The sequence below is a fragment of the Cottoperca gobio genome, chromosome 9 (genome assembly GCF_900634415.1).
Source record: "Cottoperca gobio chromosome 9, fCotGob3.1, whole genome shotgun sequence".
Taxonomy (NCBI): domain Eukaryota; kingdom Metazoa; phylum Chordata; class Actinopteri; order Perciformes; family Bovichtidae; genus Cottoperca; species Cottoperca gobio.
Window position 1 is genome coordinate 14,799,898 of NC_041363.1, and position 23,565 is coordinate 14,823,462.

Sequence of the window (23,565 nt, forward strand, 5' to 3'; positions counted from 1 at the left end):
TTTGTGAGAACTCGGCTTGTGTGTGCCAAAGGCCATCTGTCGGTCAGGCACACAGGACACATTGTCTGCTCGTGCCCAGGTTAGGCTTACTCCTCCAGTGACTGGAGACTTCACTGGACCACATCAAGTCTGATTCCTCAACGACTCAGTGGACAGGAGAAGAGGAGAGTTATTAAGAATAAACCAAAGAGTATGTAGAAAGAGAAAGACAAAAAAAGAGAAAAGTTTATTTGTATAGCCTTTCATCACAATGACGGGCTCAGTGGGCTTCACAGACTGGAAACAAAAACAGGTCCTCAAGTGACCAAGAAAGACTTTCCCCCAAAAAAGGAGGATCACAGAGGAGGGAATCCCCTTCCAGGCCTAATAGGTGCCACTAGACAAACAACCAGAATAGAAAACAATAATGGCAGCTATAATTATATAGTGTCATGGAGCACAGATATGAGGTTGAAAGCAGAGCTGAAACATCGATTAGTTGATTGACAGAAAAATGAATCGTCAAAATATTTTTAAGCAAAAATGCCAAACAATCCCTTAATGCACGCTTGTCAATTGTCATAGTAAATTTAATAATATTGGACAAAACAAGCAATTTAAAGATGTCAGTTAGGGTTTAGGAAGTCGTGATTAATTTCCACGACTTTCTGACATTTTAGAGACCAAAAATAATTGGCAAATTAATCAGTTATGAATATAATTGTCAGTTGCACTAGTTGTGAAAGTTGTGTAGGTTGATAAAAGTTTTAACAGTTAATGCTGTTTTCACTTTTTATTGTAGTTACAAAGTTTTGATACGATATGTTTCCTCTCTTTGGACAGATATTCAGTATATGAAGCTGCATTTGGGAACCCAGCATGGTATGTGGACAAGTGAAGACTACCGTAACACTGCATTCACCTTCACTCTGTCTAGTGTCTATGTAGTCTATTAGGATATTTGTTTGTCATGGTAAGTGCGAGCACACTCGAGTGCGTTAGTGAGTTTGTTGGAATCAGTGGTGGTGGTGGTGGAGGGGCTGGGGTGCAGTAATAAATGAAGGAATGTCACCGTGTTATTGCATGTGCTGTCAGAGAGAGAGGCCCAGCGAGAGGAAAAAAGGGGGTAAGAAGAGGTGCACCAGGCAGCTGCTCTGCCCCAGGGCTCTCCCCAGGAATGTAACCCAGCGCAGGGAACAGCTGCCTGGGCTACGCAGGCCAGAAGGGCAGGACTGGCACCAGAGGGTACACACAGTGTACACACTTGTGCACACTCCCAAATGAGTGCAGACACACACATATCCTTGTTCCCATGTGTTACAGTTAACTTTTACCCTTTGCTTTTTGTCATGTCTGATTAGGGATTTCTGCAGACTTCCAGAGTAAACAGAGAATATATGGAAAAGGGAAGATTTTAAATTTGGACTAGAAAGCCCTTCAGAGACCAATTAAACTCATGTTTATTTAATAGGTTGCAGAGGTAATGTGAGGATTTAAATGTGGCTGTTTTGAATGAAGCATTGCTCAGTCTCCGTTCCCATGGTGCATAAACAGGTTGTGGGCAGTGCAACATTTTTGGCACAAACAAACAAAGCAAAAACTCCCATTAAGAGTGTGCGCCCCGTTTCACAGCGCTCGGGTAGATCCATTTGGCGCCTTTCTTAAATGCCAACTCAAAATGAATATCTGTGCAAGCGCTGTAGAAATGCCCAAAGCTGGAGCTGTTGAAAGAGAATCAATCACCCACACTCTCCAAAGGACTAGTTTATTATCCTACATGTGTGGAGATAGTTATGGTGGAGATTGAAATACCCACGAAAAAAACAGTCAAGGGAAACTGTCAGGCTTTAAAGTAGAGACAGTGCTTTAAAAGATTTTGTATCTGGATATTTTATCACTCTTCCGTCTCTTTTATCATCCTGTCTCCTCCACACGAGTGTATCTGTACACAGTGCCCTCCAGAATTATTGCCACCCCTTTAGTAAAAATGAGCAAAACAGGCTGTAAAATGTATTTCATTGTTTATTGTCTTGGCCTTTCATTCAAAATATTCACAAAAGTAAAATTAGTATTTCTTATTATGAAAGAAAAAATAAATGTTGACTTAGAATAAATATTCTTCTCCAAAATATCTGTACTACACTTATTGGCACTCCTAGAAAATCCTATGATAAAAATCTAACTGAAGTATATTTCCAGTCATATCTTACATCTTTAGGTTCACCTGTTTGTTTAGGAACTCTTGAGTGGTCAACCATGACTTCCTGTTTCACTGGGGTATTAATATGAGGTGACACAGGCCAAAATTCTCTTTGTCATTCTTCACTATGGGAAAGACCCGAGAACACAGTGATGATCTGCGACGAAAAGTTGCACAAATTAGGAAATGGATATAAGAACATCTTGAAACAGTTGAAAATGCTCATTTCCACTACAGGGTAATAATTAAGAAGTTTAAAGCAACAGGAGATGTCAAGAATGGAAAAGGACGTGTGTGTACATTGACCGTGAGGAGGATGGCAAAAGAATCTCCAAGGATCACAGCTGGAGAATTGCAGAGCTTAGTTGAGTCTTGGGGTCAGAAAGTCTCAAACGACCATCAGACGCCGCCGACATCACTACAAGTTGTTTGGGAGGGTTGCCAGAAAAAAGACATTGCTGTCAATTAACAACAAACTAAAGCGCCTACAGAACGTTACTGGGACTTTGATTGGGACAGGGTTATATGGTCAGAAGAGACCAAAATAGAGCTTTTTGGCAACAAACGTCAAAGGTGGGTTTGGCGTATACAGAAAGATAGTCTTACAGAAAAGCTCCACATACCCACTGTGAAGTACGGTGGTGGATCTTTGATGTTGTGGGCTGTTTTTCTTCCAAAGGCCCTGGACGTCTTAGGATACATGGTATCATGGACTCTATCAAATACCAGCAGATATTAAATGAAACCCTAACAGCCTCTGCCCGGAAGCTTAAAATGGGCCGTGGTTGGACCTTCCAGCAGAACAATGATCCAAAGCACATCTCAAAATCTACACAACCATGGTTTACTGACCACAGAATAAAGGTTGTGCCACGGCCATCACAGTCCCCGGACCTAAATCCTATAGAACATTTGTGGGATGAGCAGAAGAGGAGAGTCCACAAGTGTCAACCTCTGAATCTGAAGGATCTGGATTGTGTGGAAGAAGTGTCTCAGATCCCGTGCCATGTGTTCACCAACCTCATCAGGCATCACAGGAGAAGACTCAGAGCTGTAATCCTGGCAAAAGGAGGCTGCACAAAATATTAAATGAAGAGGTGCCAATAATTGTGGCACACATGTTTTGGAGAAAAATATTTATTTAAAGTCAACATTTATTTTTTCTTTCAATAATTTTACTTACTAGGTCAGATTTTTATATCAATATTTTTGAATGAAAGGCCAAGAAAATAATCAATTAAAATACATTTTACAGCCTGTTTTGCAATTTTTTACTAAAGAGGTGCCAATAATTCTGGAGGGCACTGTACACATGCACTGTGTATCCACGCACGCGCACAGACACACTCATGCACGCTCATAGTAGATGATGAAGGATGATGGCTGAGGCAGTGACAGAGCCAGTCTCTGATCTCTCCTGTAACCGCGGCAACAGAGCTCCTATTGATCCTCTGGGAGAAAGGGCAGGCATTAGCTTTCACACACACAAATACACACACACACACAGTGAAAAAACAAAAGAAAACATAATGCACACACACGCGGAGAATTGTACAAAAACCTTTCAACTTTAGTTTGAGATGGTTTGCATTCTAAAACAAAGTTCACGTCTGTTAATCCTTCAGATTCGGGATGAATCTCCTCATTGTCAGTGGAGCAGCTTCCAGCTTTGTCTCTCAGCCTGTCAGATGAGCCGTTTGTCTTTTGTTACTGGCATTGAGGAAGACCTGTTCACATTAATGTGTGAGTGCACTGGCCAAAAGCATACACATGTAATAACCCGATTCTAAATCTTTTCAATCGGTATTATATACTATGTTTAAAGTTAATTTACATTATATAACATGTTGTCTGTACCAAGAGACCACGTTGCTAAAGCTTCCATGTGTTCAGCCTTGAATGAAAACATTAACTCTGAAATTACAAACTCCAATGACCTTATATGATTTCAGACATAACATCAATTGTTTAGATGTATATCTTTAGTTTGAAGCGAGCAATTGTGGGATCTGCCATTTTTGCCAGAAGTCTCTTTAACATCTCAATGTCCATTTTTATATAATTAAATTAATATTTGTGTTTCTGATTCTCTCTCTGTTTTGACCTTCAGGTCCGACATCGCTGGTGTGAGCTGGTGGTCAAACATGCAGACACTCGGTCTTACGGAGACGTGGAACACTTTCTGGTTCATCACCAAGTAAATAGACACAACTGTTGACCATGTCTACTTTTAAAACACTGATACAACCTGAGAGAAAAGCCTTTACACAATAAGAAGAATAAACTAATTGATTGTGTGTGTGTTCCAGGCCATGGGTGTGTATCTGTACGGGGAGCTGATGGTTCAGGAGGATCCTGAGCAGCAGACTCTGGCCCGTCGCTGCCTCTCATTGGTCCAGGAAGAAATGGACCAATCGGCACGCAGAGTGGTGGAGGAGATGGTCCTATGACATTAGAGGTGAAATCTCGTTCTCACTCCCTTTGTGTTGACAGTGCTGCGTGTCATTCCAGTGTGTGTCCTTGGTAATAGTATTTAAAACAGTTAAACTAAGATGCACAATGCACATTTTCCATCTTCTTCTATTGCACTTTTATTTCTCTCACCATCTCTGCAAATGAGTGGAGTTCTAGTTTCATCATAATTGACATCAGGTCCTGAGAAGGTGTATCAGACATGTAAAAAAAACATTTTTGTAAGTTTCATGTGAGTATGGATGTCAGGCTAATTATTGTTATTTTTCTTACTTTATTACGTTTAGTATTTCTACATTATATATATATATATATATATATATATATATATATATATATATATATATATATATATATATATATATATATATATATATATATATATATATATATATATATATATATATATATATCTCATATCCAACCTTTTAGTCTGAGAAAGCTTTGTGTTGGATTGATCCTGATTCAATCTGCCCCAGTGTACAGTCCACACACCCGCACATGTGTGTGTTTGTAGACTCAGAATGAAGCCTTTCACAGCAGCGCCATCAGGATGTGTTTGTCAGAGAAGGAATTTGGGAATGTGTTCCTCAAACAAACGAGAGAGCGAAGAAAGAAAAAGAAAGTTTTCTGTGGGGCTCAGGGCAGTCTCCACTCGATGTAGGGGGGATTTTTCATACTGTTGACCTTGAAATTCCGTGTGTGCGTGTGTGTGTGTGTGTGTGTGTGTGTGTGTGTGTGTGTGTGTGTGCATCACCATCACCTTGAGCTTTTTTGACAATTCAGAACAGTGAGGGGTTTATTGGTCTCACACTAAATGAAGGGAAGAAAGACATTTATGGTTTAGATGGATAGACAGAAAGAAAAGGGAGGAAGCGAGTGAGCGGAAGGGAGGACTGGAGTGAAGACAGGTCTCTTTGAAGCTGCTGATCTTTTCATAACAGTCCTGCTATTACTGACACTAACCTTTGAATAATGAGAGCAGGCAATTAAATGGATCTTGGCTCGACAATTGAACTATAGTAACCCAGCTATTCTTCAAAGCAATACAATACAGTAGTATACTATGGATCAAATGCTACATATTTACCAAACACAAAAACATAAAGATATTACATTTATAATGATGTAAAACAGAGAGGAGCAGCAAATCATCACGATTGAAACGTTTGCCATTTTTGCTTTTAGTGAAACGACTACAATTTAAAAGAAATAGTTGGTAGTTGATTTTCTGTCGATCTACTAATTTATCAACTGAATTAATCGAACTAATTGTTTAAACTCAAGTGTGGTTTGATCAGATTTGATTGACAGTAGCATCCCTGGCACCTTAAGCCAACTGATTGAGAAAGTAGGTTTTAATGAGTAACTGTATCTTCCTTTACATGAATTAAAAACAAAGCTGCTTAACATTTTACCAAAAGTAAGAACAGATATAATTTAGTAAAACAAGGTGTGTGTGACCTTGGTCAACACATGCTGCATCAAAAGGAGCTGCTAAATACTTGTCCACGTCAACCGGAGTGACTTAAAGCACTAAATCCTTTTTCTAGGCCGTGACCAAGCGACTACAAGACCGGCTTTTATCTTCCGACAGGCACGCACGCACGCACACACGCACACACGCACGCACACACAGACAGTTTTATGGATTTGCGCGGATGTGAAAGGCTTTCTAGACAAGTGCTCGACATCTGGCTCAGTCCTGATAAATCTCTCTGACACACACACACAAACACACACCCACACACATACTGTATGTAGCGTCTATCTGTCTGTGCCCGCAGATCTTTTGTCATCATCCTTCACTCTCTCACTACACCTCCCTGTGGAGCCTCACTACAAGTACAGGAGCAGCCAAAACACCTAAAAAAGAATATTAGAAGAAAAGAAGCATTTAGAGATTTATATCCTAACTTTTACTATTGCTTCCCATTGGACTCAACCAAACAAGCCTCCGTAAACATCAATGTATCATGTTGGTCAACTGAGCTCAGGTCCTGATCTCTCTCCAATTAAAATGATGGATGAACCAACCTCCTCACTGCTTTTTCATATTGCACTGTGGGGAGATGGATTTATGTTCAACTGCTCAGTTTGTGTGCCCCCACCATCTTTTCCTAAGTAAAGCAGTCCTCTCTGTACCCTTTACACCCTCACACACACAGAGACACACACACCGCAGTACAGTGGGATTAGGCTGAGGCGGGCTGAGAGGGTTTAAACTGAAAACAACATGTCTGTCAAGGTGCACTCCCTGCTCTGTGTTTTTAAACCTAAAGAGCACAATCCTTTAAAGGCGAAGGGTGGTCTCCCCCCTGTCCTTTTTTTTTTCTTTTCTTTTTTCCCTCCCCGCTCACTCCCTCGTTCTTTTCTTCCCCCGGTACATGCCTCTGGAATCCCTCTTGATCCGCTTAATGAGGGGCATATCGCCGGGTTAGCCGAGCGTGGCGAATGGGAGAGGAGGAGAGGGGTAACCAAGGAAATAGTGTGAGAGAGAGAGGGAGCGAGGATCTACAGGTCTGCTCTTTCATGCTCCGATGGCAGACGTAAGGCAAAGAAATGACAAAGAAAGTTAGAGATTTTTCACTTTAGCTGTTGAAGATTAGCGCTGGACTTGAGGATGTACAGTAGTTAAGAGGGAGAAAAGAAAAGACAGAGAGAAGACCTTGTTCTTTCATGTCTGGGCTGTGAGGGTTCCTGGCGTGCTGATTTGTGACTTATGATAAAATCACATTGCCAGGGATTACCACACAGCCCTGACCCAGCCGGCTGCCATGGCAATCACAGCCCCTCCTATGCACACACACACACACACACACACACACACACACACACACACACACACACACACACACACACACACACACACACACACACACACACACACACACACACTTACTTCCCCCAGAAACCTAAAACTAAGGAAGACATGATTATCTATGAGGTTGTATGATTGTGTTTGAGGAGTTGATGATATGGAAGTGCAGAGAAAGAAAAGGAGGATGATGAGGGAGCCAGAGGGTCTTGATGTGGGTGGTTTGGAAGAATGTGTATGTGTGTGTGTGTGTGTGTGTGTGTATGTGTGCGTACACGTCAGTCCGCTAGACAGGTTTTGTATCCTCTCTCCAGCCAGGCACAGAGCTTAGCTGATTGGTGAACAGTGATTGATTTCCTCTTTGTTCACAGTGGCTAAGTTCTGCACCTGAGGAGAGCATGACCCAGACAAGCAGACAAAGGAAGACAATGAATGTGTGTGACAGAGGAGAGGACACAAATGTTCTCTGAAGTTTTTACTGGCTGTGTTCAATTATCTAATGTGTGTTTATACATTTCAGTCACAGAACTCCCTCCCCTTTGTCCTCGACTGTTTTCTTACTCCTAACTTGATTGTCCTGCATCCTTTCACCTTTCCCTTCTTTCTCTTATCTCTCTTCTCCTCCCTTTCTCCTTCTCCTGCATTTTCCTTTCCATTTCCTTTGGTCCAACCTCAGTTGAAGTATCTCTACTCTCTTCCATCGTCCTTTGAATGTCTATAAAACTTTCCACTGAGACCCTCTCACTCAGATGAATTCAAATTCCAAACGCTGTTCAACATTACTAATGAGCGCCGCTCTAGTCTCTCCTGCGCTGCCTGTTGTTCGTTCCCTCTTCTTTCATCTTCCTCTCTACTTTCACCCCTCTGCTTCCGTCTCCTTTCAGTTACGTAGCATAAAAGATAATCCTGCGGATGATGCCAGTTTGCACGCTCTGTAGTTCTAGCGAAGGTGAGAGCCGAGTACCTCAGGAGAGAGACGCTGCTGACAGATATTTCATCAATCTGGGAGCAGCGGCTACCATCATCACCTTATCATCATCATCATCATTGTCCTTCATCTCCGCTATTCTGTTTTCCGTACAGCAGACACTCGCTGTGTCCCAAAGTCATACTATCTCACTAGATCTAGCTACTGCCAGCATGAAGATTAGCATAAGACTGCAAACAGATCGCCTGGCTCTTTCCAGCAATATCTGCCTGCCTGCACCTCAAAACTCATTAACATGTTATGTCTTGTTGGTTTGACCTGTGCAAAAACCAAAGGGTAAGAAGTTGTGGTTTTACAGGAGTTTATTTGCTGAAATATTAATTGTCTGAGTGCAGTGACTTCCTGTTATCCTTCTTCTAACTTGGCAGTTTAATGTAGATAGAGCAGGGTAACTAGTTTAAAAAGCTTGACGGGGCTTGCAGCAAATCAGTGCTAAAAATCTTCCTTAAGTACTTAAAATGCTTCAGGTTTTAAACTTCAAATCACTTTGGCAGTGTAAAGTGCTCTCGGAGCATCTCTGGCTGATATGTATCGATTTGATCTAATCTCAGCCTGAGGAAGCGAAGACACAGAGATCCATAAAGCAGACGTATTCTCACCGAACACATTTCCACAGTGTGTGTGAAGGGGAAAAAACGAGACTGAGGCATCAAAGTTTGGAAATCTTACGACCATTTTAGAGCTTTCCATCATTTAGGGATGTCAGTTTCACTTCATTGGTATAACTAAGTGTTTCTACAGTGGATTTACTGTGCCATATAAGCTTTTATTGTCTCAGAGTAACAGAAGGCTGGGATCCTGTAAGAAACCCACTGAGAACAAGAAGAGCAGGAATTGTCAATAGGATCCCGCCACACGCTTTGTTCCAAGTGTTGAACACGGAAAAACAAACTATTTAACAAAATAAGGTCAAACTTTCTCAGCAAGTTTCACACTTTTTAGCATTGAACTGTCAGCCAACACAATGATCAATAAATCGCATGCGTCTCACTTTATTTTGGAACTGTTATACAACAACCTCCATCTGCATCTTCCTACCAAACAAAACGTTTCTCTGAAAAAACAAATCCCTACTTAGTGCATTCATCATCTAAGCTCTCAATAACTCTAGAGATGGATGCAAAGAATAAATCATGCATGGGTGAGACTTAAGTTTAAAATAATGACCCACAGTCACTTCCTGTATGACCTTTGCTATAGCGTGGGTGTAGTCCACTGTTATTCCAGCTAGTTGTAATGCAAAGCTATACCATTCTGGAGCGATCGCTCCCCAATCAAAACACTTACAGATGGATGGAAATGTATTTTAAAACTGTTTGGTCTTTTTTTGGCAATCAGTGTATGAGGCGTGAGAAGGTATTATAGCACTCTATATTCACGACGACAAAATGGCGACTAAACGAGGACAGATGTGTGAATTAGAAATGAGGGCCATGTGGAGCCTGCCATTTTTAGACCTATATTTAGGGCCTGTTAAAAGAGTAATGACCATCAAAGGCCTGTAAAAGAGAAGAATTGCCATCAGAGCCCATATCTAAAAGGTGATTTATTACACTCTAATGGAGGGAAATGGTGCTCTCCACATCAAAGGACAAAGCAACATTGTATAAAGACACGCAACTAAACTTAACTGATTGTCTCTTTAATGTCAAGTATATTTTAGACGGGCTGTTTGTATTGGATTATTCCAAAGTAAAGGTTGGCAACTTTTTGAAATTTTAAGTGATGCAGTATGTATGCATGCTCCTCGCAGAAGGTGGTGGAATGTGATTTTGATGGATTTATAGTTGGATTTTTATGATCGGACTTCTGAAATAGCATCATATCCTTTTTTTCTTCTTCATGCCAACAATGTACTAATCACTTTGGATAGCTCCCATCATCCAGCAGGAGTCTCGCCGTCCACCACACCTTTTCACCGGCTAGTGAAATCCAACACTCTGAACTGTTTAAATGAACCTACAGTAGTGCGGTGTCTTGTGGGTTTTGGCAAAGCGGGACGCTGGCTGACACGCAGTATACGTTGGCATTGCTTTTCGCTTCATTACAGACGCATAAAAAAGGAAAAAGTGTGTTGCTAGCTTGCCAGTGCTTTGTGAGAAAGAGAGAGAGATTTGGGCTTGGCTTCCTGTGCCTACTGAACTGATAAACAGTCCTATGGAACCACTGGCTCAGTTCAGCAGGAACAGGAGTCCAGTCCACTAACCGCCGGACAAGAAGCAAAAACAAGCACTGGTATCAACGGGCTTAAACAGATGTGTATATATAGATATTCATGTTCTGATGGCCAACTGAGTCATTAAGGATTTTGTTTCATAAGATTTCTTTTCAGAATTTGAAGAATGATCACATCCACGGTGGTTCCACAGTTTTAATTGCATTGGTGTCTATTGTACTATATTTCCTTATTTCTTTAATATAATTTCATGCATTTAAAGAAGCGATTTAGTGAACTTTCAACTGTAATTATTTTAGGAAAAAACTAAGAAAAACACATCCGATGAGTTTGGATGATTTGTCGATTAGTTAATTGCCAGAAAATTAATTTATAACAATTTTGATGATCAATAAATATTGTGAGAATTTGCTGTTTTTATGACTATAATCAGAATATTTTTTGAACTGTTGAACACAATTTAAAGATTGAGATTTCTGGGAAATTGTAAACTTTCACTATTTTCTGACATTTTATTGACGAAACAATGAATCCTTTTTGATAATTGTTACTTGCAGCCCTAATTGTGTATGTATGATGTTATTCTGTATATCAACAAGAAACTGCTGCAAAGATCTGTTTACAGTGAGATGTTAGAAATGGTGTCGACGTTACGTTATGTCACATTTTTGTCCTGTAACGACGTCAGAGAAACTTTTTTAAAGTTAAGTTTGTCCACTGGCTGTAAAATGTCCTGCTCAATACTTGAGTAATTGAATTAAAGAGATCCTTATTAAAAACTATAATGCACGATCTATTGTCATCACATTTTTAAACTCAAATATTGGTATCCGCCTCCAAAAGCTAGCATCGGTCGGGGTTCTTTGTCTTCGGCCAAAGAACATCTAATCTGGATTATTTGTCACTCTGAACACACACACACACAGTACTCCTCAGTAGACATCTACCAAGTTCTGTAATGCTCCAATCTGAACTCATCTTTCTCTTCCAGGTTGCCGACTACAGACTGAGATGACAGGAGCTTGGCACACGGAGCGTACGAGGGTCCGGCGCTCACCTCCTCTTCCTCTGCGAGACAGGAGTCCTACGCTGCAAAATCGCTCAGCAGTGTGAACACCAGAAGGCTGCACTCTTACTCTACAGCCGAGGCCAACTGGCAAGATTTAGAGCACAGCAGTTATGTCCATTCAAGTCTAAAGAAATAACTGGCGTTTGTGTGAGAACCAATAACAATTCAAGCTGTTCTTAGAGATGCAATGTTGTTTACTACATTATCGCTGTGCTAAGAGAGACACATTACATAATTCCACCTGTTTTAAAAATGATAGATACTGGGAAAAGGGAGATATTTCATGGACAGAGACGCTGCACATCCATCCATGTTTAAAGAACCTGAGCTGCTGTGTTTAAGTTAGTTTCTGTGTGTGTAGGTGTGACTTCATGTCTGTTTAGTCTGAAGCCATGATCTGGTTCTTTAGACAGGAAGTTTAGACAGGAAATACTTTCAGGTGAGTCACATTTACTTCACACTGGCCAGTAACACTGGAAAATATGTGTAAATTATGGTTTTCTAACTACTGTGCGAACAAATAATCATGTTAAACTTTTTTTTTAAACTTTTGATATGTTCAAGTTAAAATAAAAATATTTTCCTAAAATAAATGCGACTTCTTTTAAAGCTTTTTCCATCTCTGAAGGAGGAAAACCTGAACTGTACATCCGTTAGTACCTCATGCCTATTAAACTGATTTAAAAGGTAAAATATATCGTCGCCAGATTAATTGATCAGATATCGTAGACTTCTGTATTACTGAATGAAACATATTGTATAGTGTACATATAGAAACGGTTGAGTGAAATCCAAGAAAATCTTTTTTCACAAACTCAGTGAAGAAAATCTAGAACATTTCTGTAATAAAAAGGTTCCTGCACAAACTGTACCGTGTGATGCTACACAACATTCTCCTCTCCAAGAATTATACTGTTGGGTTGACTCACTAGTTTCAAAACATACTGATATACATATTATTAATCACAAATATACACACACGCAGCTCATAAAGTATGTTAAGTAGAAGCATAAGCAGGGTGTTGCAATGTCAGGCTCGAGTGGTAATGTTAAATAAAGAACATAGAGACATTCTCCATCTTTATAAATAATGAATATAAACAATGTACACAAGGAAAGAAGTGACATTACATTTAAGTATTTATATTTTATCATACGCACAGTACTGTCTAAATGTTTTCCATATAAACATTTTAACAAAAATAGTATTTATACAAAGATAAGTGCCTAATCTCCAAAGCGAAATGTCTTCCAGTCAGCATGTGTAACGTGAAGGATTTGTTTTGTGAGGAAATGATACGAGTGGGAGGACTCCGACACGCTGCACGAGCTGCTGCTTCTTTGCAGTGTGATCTGTCACTGCTCAAGTGTCCTTGTAGTTGTGTTGTGTGTGTGCGTATAATTGTTGTTTCTCCACATAATCTGTCCCTGGTGTGCTGTTTTGACACACTCCTGTCATTGCACTGCATCATATCTACACAAGAGCCTGGCTATTTGTCATTCTGCAAGGATCCTGGTGGAGTGGAGGATGAACTCACTGCTGTCTGGTTCTGTGCATTAATGTGTGCGTGTGCTTGGTTCCCTGCAGGATCCGATGCTGCATGCATATGTGTTAGTGTGTTTTGAAGTGCGTTGATCCTGAGATGAACTCTGTTAGTGTCGCTTGATAAGCAGCTATCTTCGTTGAGTCTGAGCTCCAGTGAGCGGAGAACACACGCTGCTTCATTAACCAGACCGGACCGGTTCACCACCTGGACACACACCCAAAGACAAGAAAGATATTGCTTGTGATGAGGCTGTAAAGCTTTACCAGAGAAAGCTCATTTTGCATCTTAACAAAAAGGCATTACTTCACAAAGAAAGGGGACTTGTTATTTGTGCTGTATTATGATATAACATTCAACAGCACACTATACAATTCTTATCTTGTACTTTAAAACCATCTAAATTGTTAGAGCCCATCCAACATCCAAACATCCAACAGTGTTGTACATGGAATGAGAGATGATGGATTAATAAATAGCCCACAATTACCGAAAGAATCAAAGACTTATTAATATTTCATATTTCATATTTAACTAATATTTAGCCAAATCAAACAAAGGTTTGGTTTTTGTTGTGGGATACCGGCGAAATTGACATCCAGTCTCAAAGTATATGCAAATTATTTTGTAGCAGAACAAAAATGTACAATGAGTCACGATGTGCATGACTAACCATGGGGTGTGTGGAACATGAATTAGGAAATGACTGAAAACAAGAAAAGTGATGGTTTCCTCACCGTCTGTAAAATCTCTGCTGATCCACTCAGCGACTGTTGGAAGAAAACAGCAAAGTTGACTAAGAGGTTGAGGATGAATAATGGAGACAGTGATGGCCGCTCAGGCTGTGGTGACAGCAGAGTGACCAATGACTGCAAGCGGTCAACGGGAAGAGGACAAGATGAGACCGAGTACAGGGAGTGGAGGTGGTCCCATGCTTCTTTGGCATGTACCTGGAAACAAAAATACAATGATTATTTTATGGACAGCTGACAGATGTTTATTTATAGACCACGCTGGAGTCAAGAAGCATTGCTTTAAGTATCTTTCCTGCAAATAAAAATCAATACATAAGTAATTCACAAATGATGAACTAAGACGACATGAGAGTTGATCGTAATGGGAGCAGATGGTGGCGACGACAGCGAGTCTCCCAGGGTTATGAGAGGAGGCGGACAAACCGGAGACAGAGAGATGAAAGTCGGGCCAGCTGGCCAGACACTCACTGAGGAATCAATACTACATCACCCTTTTCACCCGGCTCCCCTCCCTCATCTGTAACTCTCTTTGCCACTGTCTCCTTCTCTCCCACTCAGATCTAGATAATCTATTATTTATTTTATTCTTCTTTCTCTTTATTTGTTCTATGGCTTTCAATGACGACACATCTGCCAAGAGCAAATAACAGACGGTCCGCATTGTTGACTTGTGATATTGCACATGCTTGAAGATGGAGTATCTGGATGTATCCACACTGCTTTCTTTCTACAGTCTTATCAAGCAAAGCTCAATATTAGGGGGGGTGAATCTTTCAGTATCGTACAATTCAAAGTCAATTCTCGATTCAAAACGACTCCCGATTCAAGATGGAGTCTTTATTCAGTACAGACAGGGCTGCTAAAGGATCTACTCCAGTCTGCTGTGCACTAAGAAAGGCCGTGTTCAACTGATTGCACAAACGTAAACGTGTCCGTGTTACATCTGCACAAATAAACACTTTTTACTTTATTAAATCCTACCAGCTGTGATGCTCTGTGGTGCCCCCTGTTGGTGGGGTGGTGGTAGAAGGTGAGCAGCCACAGGAGGGGGCCACAGTCCTCGGGATCCGATGTGACCAGCAGCCAGACAGCCACCTGCACCCAGTGGGCACACTGAATCAGCAGGAACCAGGCCTCGAACACTTTGTGGTGCCCCCTACAGGACAGGAAGACAAACGGTGCTCAACACTGCAGATAGAGAGCCGCCACGACACTTCCACCAGGTATCATGGGATCTGAAGGATGTGTGTGCAAGTAGGTATATCTGCGGACACAGCAGCTACGCTAAGGTTTAGGAAAAGATCTCGGGGTGTCTCGTCTGCGACTCTGCAGCTAGACCCTTCTTCTATTTCTGTGCTGCTGTGGCGGAAGTGCGTGGACAAGTGACTTTGCAGCATAATTATATGAGCTCATGCTGCATACACAGCAATTAAAAAACTAATTGAATCATTTATAGCAAAATCATCTATTAACTTGAGCGTAAAAAACTTTTACCTAGGAGGGTTATAAATAAAGCATTGTACTGGAACTTCCCGAGTATATTAGCTTGCCGTGCTACAGGTTTTTATATCTATAAACTAAGGGGATTTGGGTGGTCTAATTTAGCTCCTAAATAGCCTGGAACTTCCCAAGTTATATGTGTGAATATCTAGAATATTTCTCCTTCTCAAATTCCTGCCACGAACTGCTGTTGTAAAATACAACTTAGAAATGTCAGACTAATAATTTACAATAAACAATAAAAACAAAACTTGACCACAAAGGAGAGAAAGGTACATTGGGTACATTTTGACAAATTGCCTATGAAACGCATCTGTGATGTTGTTTCAGCAAAGTTTTCATGAAACGATTTGGTTTCCAACCCTCTAATAACAGCATAGGAGCTTTATTAATGAGCCACAACTCTGAGTGGCTGCCAGTAATATTAGTCTTCCCACTGACGGGGACAATGGAGGATCAAAGAGACACAAAGCTTTTATACGGATCGGATTAGATACAGAATCTCGTTGTTGGTTCCCAGCTGTGTGTTTATAATACTTCACTCTCTGTTCACTGCCAGAAACAAGTGAGGGCACAGAGAAAGGGATTTGCAGAAGTAAGAATGTGACCTGAGCTGAGATGACTAGTCGATGTTATGAGTATTTCAAGGTTTTCAAGAAGAAATCTGAAATATTTATTGTTCCATTGTTTGAAAGGAAACTGAAAATAACTGAAATAAAAAGGGGACATTTGATAGATTTGTGGGTGTGCAAATGTTTTCTGTACTTTTTGTGGTTAAACAATACCCGGCTCTCTCCTTTGTCTGTCTCTGGTTGAGCAAAACACAACCACACAGCTGCAACAACGAGACTAACTTGAAGTTAGAAGAGCGATAAGGATCTCCCTCTCAAATTTCCCCAATACCATCATTAGGGCTCTCACCCACCCCCCCCCCTTTTCCAATGGCTCCCAAATACGAACAGCAGCACTCAACGGAGCCCTGGCAGCTGCATCTTCACTCCGAGCAACACAACATACTACTTTTTCCACCGCTGGCTCAGAGCAATGTTTTGGGAATTTAGCTTGGAGCTCCAGAATGGATCGGTGTCGGGGATAATGGGCCCTGTTAAAAGTCGCAGCTGGAGGGTATAAAGTCAGCCGTCTCCATCTCTGAGACTTCAACTGCTTTCTGCTTTTTATCTGTATCCCCTATCCTGCTTTTCTCTAAATCCATACAACCAAGGCTACTCACTCACTACTTCATGCTAATATGGTATGTTTTCCTCTGTCCACTTTCTCTGGTTCTTCTTCTGTATTCCTTTTCTCACTTGTATTGGGCTTTCCAACACTTGATTTCTCAACAGCTCTCTCATTCCCAATCTAATAGCCTCTAATAAGCACTTTGAGGAGCCACGCAGTGCAGCCGGAAGGACCTCTCTACTGTGATGCAAGGGGAAAATATCTGACTAACCACCCCCTCAGCAGCAGCTAATGGAAATAAGTACACCACACATGCATTCAGTGGAGTGCTGGAAGCAGACACACATTAACACATTCGCTCTTCTCACTCCAACCTGGTGCTTCTGCTGCCGTCTCCATCTCCCTCCTCTTCTTCCTCAGTCAGCGTCTGTAATGAGCCGCTGAGCCAGTTCAGGTGATGTTTCCAAGCCTCCCGAGGCATCTCTGCAAGAACACATTCAGATATACAGACATAATGATTACTTGTAGCACATATATGTAATTTATTTTAATCAATTAGCATGGACACAATTCCAAGCCAGCTATCTATCATTGTTAAAGGAACATTATGGGAAATACATTTATTTGGAGTTACATAAGAAGATTGATGCCACTTTCATGTCAGTACGGTGCATAAGAAGCTATAATACGGCATGTTTGTTTAATCCGTACAAACACTCAAGAGAAAAATAACAGCTGGTGGTTTTATGGGGGGTATTGACCGGGACTATTTCTTGGCCAGAACTTCCTGAAGTCTCAGCTGTTGCCTGGCAACCTCAAGGTGATGCTGAGCCATGAAGCCATTTTTTCGGACCAAGAAATAATTCCAGCATGTAACCCTCCCGTTACGCCAAAAGAGCTGCTATTTAGGGTTACTTTCATTGTTGATTCATTTGCCACTTTTTTTATTTTTATTAACCGATTGATTGATAAATATATTAGAAATGCCCAGATTCCCAGAGCCCAGGAATATTTCTTCTTTTGTCCACCAAGTCGTCAAAAACCCAAAGATATTTGATTTACCATCATAGAAAACCAGTAAATATTCACATTGAAGCTGGAACCAGATATTGTTTTGTCATTTAAAGTTTGTTTCAGCCTTATTTTACAGTTTGGTTTCATATGTTAGAGAGGGAGCTATAGAAGTGCTGGTAGGCAGATTCTGTTAACTTCGGACAGAGCCAGGCTAGTTGTTTGCTCTTGCCTTAATGCTAAGCTAAGATCAACTAAGCTCAGCTAACCAGCTGCTGGAGGAAACTTCATATTTCCTCTCATCAAACTCTCAGCAAGAAAGCAAATAAGCGTTTCCCAAAATGTCCATCGATTCTCATGTTACAATGCAGAATACTTCGAAAATAAAAGACACGCGCAGAAAGTGAGGTTACTGCTGTCCAGAGGGTAACACAAGTCACAACTTTCCAAACATCAGGTATACGTATTTTCCAAGCAGAACTGGATCAACTACTACTTTTTACTTTTTTATTTTTTCTGTTTTCCAGCTATAATGTTTTTGTGCTTAAAGGGCCAGAGTGCTGTTTGTCACATGCCCCATTGTTCTGTCAAAAATAACCCACCGAGCTGACACTCTTTAACTTGAACAAATATTTCAAATGCTTGATATCTTGGTCCACGTCTTCTCCCAGGCTATGCTTCAACAATGCCTTGCTAAGACTTCAGTTATAACTCAGAGGAAGCACAAATCATGATAAAACCTCAAATCTTTCTACTTTTTCACAGAACCATTTACGTTCAGTCTCCTGTGAAAGATTCACACACACACACACACACACACACACGCACGCACGCACACTCATAATTAACTTAGTTTTGGCCGAGGTCCAGTGTGTCCCTAAATGGCTCCATTCATGTAAATCATTGCTGCCTACAGGCCAGCCTGGGCACACACTGATAAGCGCTGCTCCGCTGTGCCCCTGCACTCACCTCCTGTGCATCCTTTCAACAGCAAAGATTCCCATACATAAACACTGGTAATACATATTCAGTATAGATAATATAGATTCTTCCTAATGAGAACAATAATAAGATGCATTAGTGTTTTTGTGTAAGACAATCAATGGTTTCAGTTATTCACAACACATGTAGCTTGTACAAAACAGGCAACTCAATAAACTTCTGTATGGATTTTATTTGATTAACGACACGGAGTATAACTTCTGTTCCGTATTATGTCAACTTTTATATTTGACATAAAACACTCAACACAGTTAACTAACTATTATTGATTTGCAAGAACAAGACGTACAAGAGCCCATTCACTTTGAAGCAGGAAAACTCTGTTGACACAACGTTAAAGAATACCTGAATAGACCTTTTTCTCACAATACACGGTGTTGTGCATTGTGTGACAGTGAAATATCCCCACACACACACACACACACACCCACACACACACACACGCACACACACACACACACACACAGGATGCGTGGATGAGTGTGTATGTACACACTGACCTGACGGCCGGGTCAAGAGAGGAACCAGCAGACTCTGAGGTGACTGCGGGAACAAGGCCTTCCAAGATCCACTCGTCTGAAACGACACAAAGCACACATTTTCCTGAGCTTCATAAATGTAAATCATATTTACCTTGAACTCGTACATCACTCTGCTCTAAAAAGCCTGAAAAATGACATTTTGAATGGGAGTCTGTGTAACGGTGATACAGTAGATGCTAATGTGTAATGTAGCGTGTAATAGGTAGCGTTTAGTGCAGTGTGACTACAGCCATTAAAACCGAGTCCACTGTAAATACACTGTAGCACTGCCATCTACTGGTTAATAGAGGTGAAAAGGAGATAAACTGTATTCATAGAACTGTTAAGCAGGTAATACATCACACCTACGTTGTAACACATATGTTTTCTGGATCTGAATGGATGACATGTGACATGTGTTGAACAACAGACTCATGTATATCTGAGAGAATCTGTGGGGGCTGAGAGTTTTAGCAAAAGTGGAAATGTACTTAGCGACATATCAGTGTAACAGCTCAAAGTGGTTTCCACACATTGCAGGTGTTTTATTTGTACAAAAGTAATACCCACAAATTGATGATTTAAAAGAGATTTGCATTTATTGTCTACGAGGCAGAGGTGTGAACTGTGGTGTGTGTGTGTGTGTGTGTGTGTGTGTGTGTGTGTGTGTGTGTGTGTGTGTGTGTGGTGTGAGCAGCGAGCTCCAAGCTGGAGATGAAGTGATAATGATGTGGAGGATTCATCAAATTTTTAAGTGATTTCGCCTGCAGAGGAGAAGTAATTGTTCATAGCCCTGTGTGTGCATCTAAGCCTGTGGCATTAACGTAACCGTTCTTTTACTCCCCGCAAAGATGGTAGATAAGAATAATTACACATCTGTTAATTTTTTTTAGAGCTTGTTATATTAGGTACTAAAGAGGAAAATGTTTGAATTCCTTGATCCCCAAAGTTATCAGCAGTATAATAAAAAATTTAGCATTCTGATAAATAATGTTGTCCGTCGTTTGTAGCACAGTGGACTTCAATATGTTGGATTTCATCAACTGAGAAGAACTTAATATTGCACACAATAAAGGCAAAAACACAAAGTGGTGGTAAGAAAACATACAATAATCAACAGATGAGACTTTTTAAAATTGTAATATTCATTTAAAAAAAAGAAAAGTTGTAAAGATCAGTTGGTTAGTCGATAGACATCAAATGTATCGAGAGTGAAATGGTTCATAGCCCTGTGTGTGCATCTAAGCCTGCCTAAGATTTATTGATTATGAAATGAATGGTTAGAAACATTACATTACAGGTCATTTAGCGAACTAAGTACAGGGACAGTCTCCTGGAGCAGCTCAGGGTTAAGTACCTTGCTCTGGGGCACAATGGTGGCAGCCTGGTACTAGGCCACTAGGCCATCACCAAACAAATATTTAAGTCTGATTTGTGGATCTCTTGTTGAGAATGCGAGGATTACCTTGTGCTGCAGACGGGCCAGTTCTCTGAGGAAACAGCTGGAAAAGGTTTGGATGAGATACTTAACAGACTCGTTCCCTTCGGTTTGCTTAAGGAAGGACCTGTCGGACACATAAGCAATTATAATGGACTCCATCGCAACACATCAACAAACATACAGAGATACACACTTCAGCATTCCAAAACATGACACATCAACCAAAACAACACAACTCTCACCTGAAGATGTCGTTTGCAACCAAGAATATGGAGCAGTGCTGAGCACAGGCTTTAGGCTGAAACACACAAAAACACAATTTATAAACTCTGTAAAATAGTGTTGCTTCATAGATATTTAAATCCTATGAAGAAAATAAGTATAAAAACCAGATATAATATAATAATAACCATTCCATTATTATAAGTACATTGAAGCATTAACTCCCACATATTGACCACTGGGTGGCACAGTTGCATAAGCTACAAAGTTCCTCCCTGTTTTCACTCTCTTTCCATTAACCACTCAGTTTACCCACACCCACACGCTTACTCTCTCATCTCTGCCTAATGCACACTCATCATGTGTTTTAGATTCAACACATTCTAAAACGCCCCAGTGCAAACATTTAACAGCTGTACTGTTCATGTCTGCCTCTCTCTACATGTTTATATATTTTCTAGTTCCCAATCATTCTCACTGTTAACACTCTTATACAGGGACATATGCTTCACTATAAGAGGAGTATGTGTAACTTTTCTATTTATTTGGGTTTCTCACAGCTAATTCCAAACCTGACATATGCGTCAGTAGTCAATAATGTAGTATACCATATATAATAATGCTTTTAGTACATCAAGGCCAAATATATACCAATAACCTACAACCTAGTCCAGTAAAGGGGCTTTTAAATTATTATTTTCATCCTCCAGTCAAGGCATACATGTACCTGCAAAGTGCCAGAGTAACAGACCAATTGGAGGCTTAGTGGGGTCAATAAGAACAAACAGCCCCACCCAGTGTTTATATGGCGTCATTACAACATACAAAACAAGTGCTTTCATCCTCAATTTTGACACGTGTGTTTCTTTTTTGTCCTCTCACAGCATTAATCAAACAAAACGTGCTGCACATGTAACTGTTTGCCTCGGATACGTTGGCATACGATTAATGTGTATCAGTGTGATTCTGCGTATGTGGTTGCCAGCATGCATGTGTGCAAACTGTCATGGTTCCCCCTAGTGAAAACAGATGGGTTTTTTGAGCGTCCTCCACCATACCTTACCACTAAAATTTCAAGGAGGGTCAATTACAGCACACAACAAACATCCTGTTTTTGGCAGCAAGGCCCAGGAAGTGAGTGTTTATTGTTATTGGTCCTGTGTCTCTCACTGGATCAGAGCGGTGGGACCAGCCAAAATGAGGAATGTGGACTTAATTTCATGTTTCCCATTTTTGATTGCAGTTTAAACAAGTGAGTGAAAGGGAGGCGAGAGGAGACAACAAGCCAATCAGCTCGAATGCCCCTCGCTTTTTTCTTTGTGTTGCTCTTGCACACGTGTACACCAACGGAGACTCGCATACACAGACACGTGTGTGAAACGCACATCTGACATCCAAACAACCTGAAGGCTAAGTGAAACCTAAACGTATGCCTCCTACCCTCTTAACGACAGACACGCAATACCAGATGCAATATCATAAACAAAGCATGGCGGCTGGAGGCGTGTGTGTGAGGGTTTGCATGCACACATGTGCGTGTGAACTAGCAAGGTGATAAAAACAGAGGTCAACCAGAGATGGATGAGAAGGTAAACAAATAGATACATGACAGGACAGAGAAGTAAACACTGAGACAGAGACAGACAGAGACACACACACACAGACACACACACACACACAGACACACACACACACACACACACACACACATTCATTGTTTGCAGAACTCCTCTCTCCTACACAGTGGCTCCTCAATAAACAGGCCGGCATATTCCTGCACATGCAGTGTTGGTAATTCATACACATCAGTGTGTTCCAATCTATCTTCATTTTTTAGAACAGTTCCTTAACTGAAAAGTGCACATTGTACTCTGTTACATACACAGCTCAAGTGGACCATCACTCTCGGAAAACAGGAGTGACACAACTGACAAACTTTACGTCCGTTAACATGAAGCAAACTGGCAGGTAACTGGCTCTTGTTTCGCTGACAACCTCCGAAAAAAGGCGAGGCAATCAGTAACCTGGGTGAATAGGATTTCCATTCATAACTGTATGCACATATTATTGTATTGCTGGGCACAGATGTTTGGCCCAAACTATTTATGGAAAACATGTCTACATAGATTAATCTCCTCCCCTCTACTCTATTTTCACGTCGTGCCTACTCTGTGAATAATTACTCTAGAGATTCTGAAATCTAATTGAAGTGTTTTGTTTCTAGAATCATCCAGTTTCAGTGACACATTTAAATATTTCATTGTTATCCTTGCTTCTCACAATGGCTGCACTAATATGTCTAACATGTTCCAAGTTATTATGGGATAAAAAGCAGCCGCTGGTGGCCAGGGGAAAATAACACAAAACACCGCTGGTATTTTCTGATTGCATTGTAGTAATGAGGACATCATCTTCAACAACATCGAGTCATAACAACCTATAAATGAAAAACAACTTCTGACTTTTCAACTGGGCACGATTTTAAATTATATGAAGTGAGGATTAGCCAAGGACTCAAGTGCCAGAGAGTTCAGTACTTACCCAGCACAGTAAAGGCTGCGTAGCACAAGCCAAATGATGTGAGATGCAGTTTAGAGCAAAGCCAAATGATGTGAGATGCATGCAGAGCAAAGCCAAATGGAGTGTTTTAGCCAGGCAAAAACAGTCACTAAAGATCCACCAAAAAAA

General features: G+C 40.8%; 2 protein-coding genes across 6 annotated transcripts in view; one reads left to right on the top strand and one right to left on the bottom strand.

Moving 5' to 3' along the window:
• The window catches only part of aopep (aminopeptidase O (putative)), a 68,990-nt gene extending 56,679 nt beyond the window's left edge, over positions 1-12,311 (top strand). The window contains 3 exon segments of the mRNA XM_029439355.1: positions 4,290-4,376; positions 4,489-4,637; positions 11,625-12,311. Of these exon segments, the coding sequence (XP_029295215.1) occupies positions 4,290-4,376; positions 4,489-4,629 (228 nt within the window). The 3' untranslated portion in view covers positions 4,630-4,637; positions 11,625-12,311.
• A 435-nt stretch (positions 12,312-12,746) lies between these two features.
• fancc (FA complementation group C) overlaps positions 12,747-23,565 on the bottom strand; it is a 26,983-nt gene continuing 16,164 nt past the window's right edge. For 4 of the 5 annotated variants that reach the window (XM_029439357.1, XM_029439356.1, XM_029439359.1 and 1 more), the window contains exons 9-15: positions 20,898-20,953; positions 20,680-20,779; positions 19,194-19,269; positions 17,049-17,163; positions 14,983-15,157; positions 13,984-14,196; positions 12,747-13,453 (exon numbers count right to left, since the gene is read on the bottom strand). In XM_029439357.1, coding sequence (XP_029295217.1) covers positions 13,193-13,453; positions 13,984-14,196; positions 14,983-15,157; positions 17,049-17,163; positions 19,194-19,269; positions 20,680-20,779; positions 20,898-20,953 — 996 coding nt within the window. In that variant the 3' untranslated portion in view covers positions 12,747-13,192. The remainder of the gene's footprint in view (positions 13,454-13,983; positions 14,197-14,982; positions 15,158-17,048; positions 17,164-19,193; positions 19,270-20,679; positions 20,780-20,897; positions 20,954-23,565) is intronic. The other variant, XM_029439358.1, reaches the window with a different exon arrangement.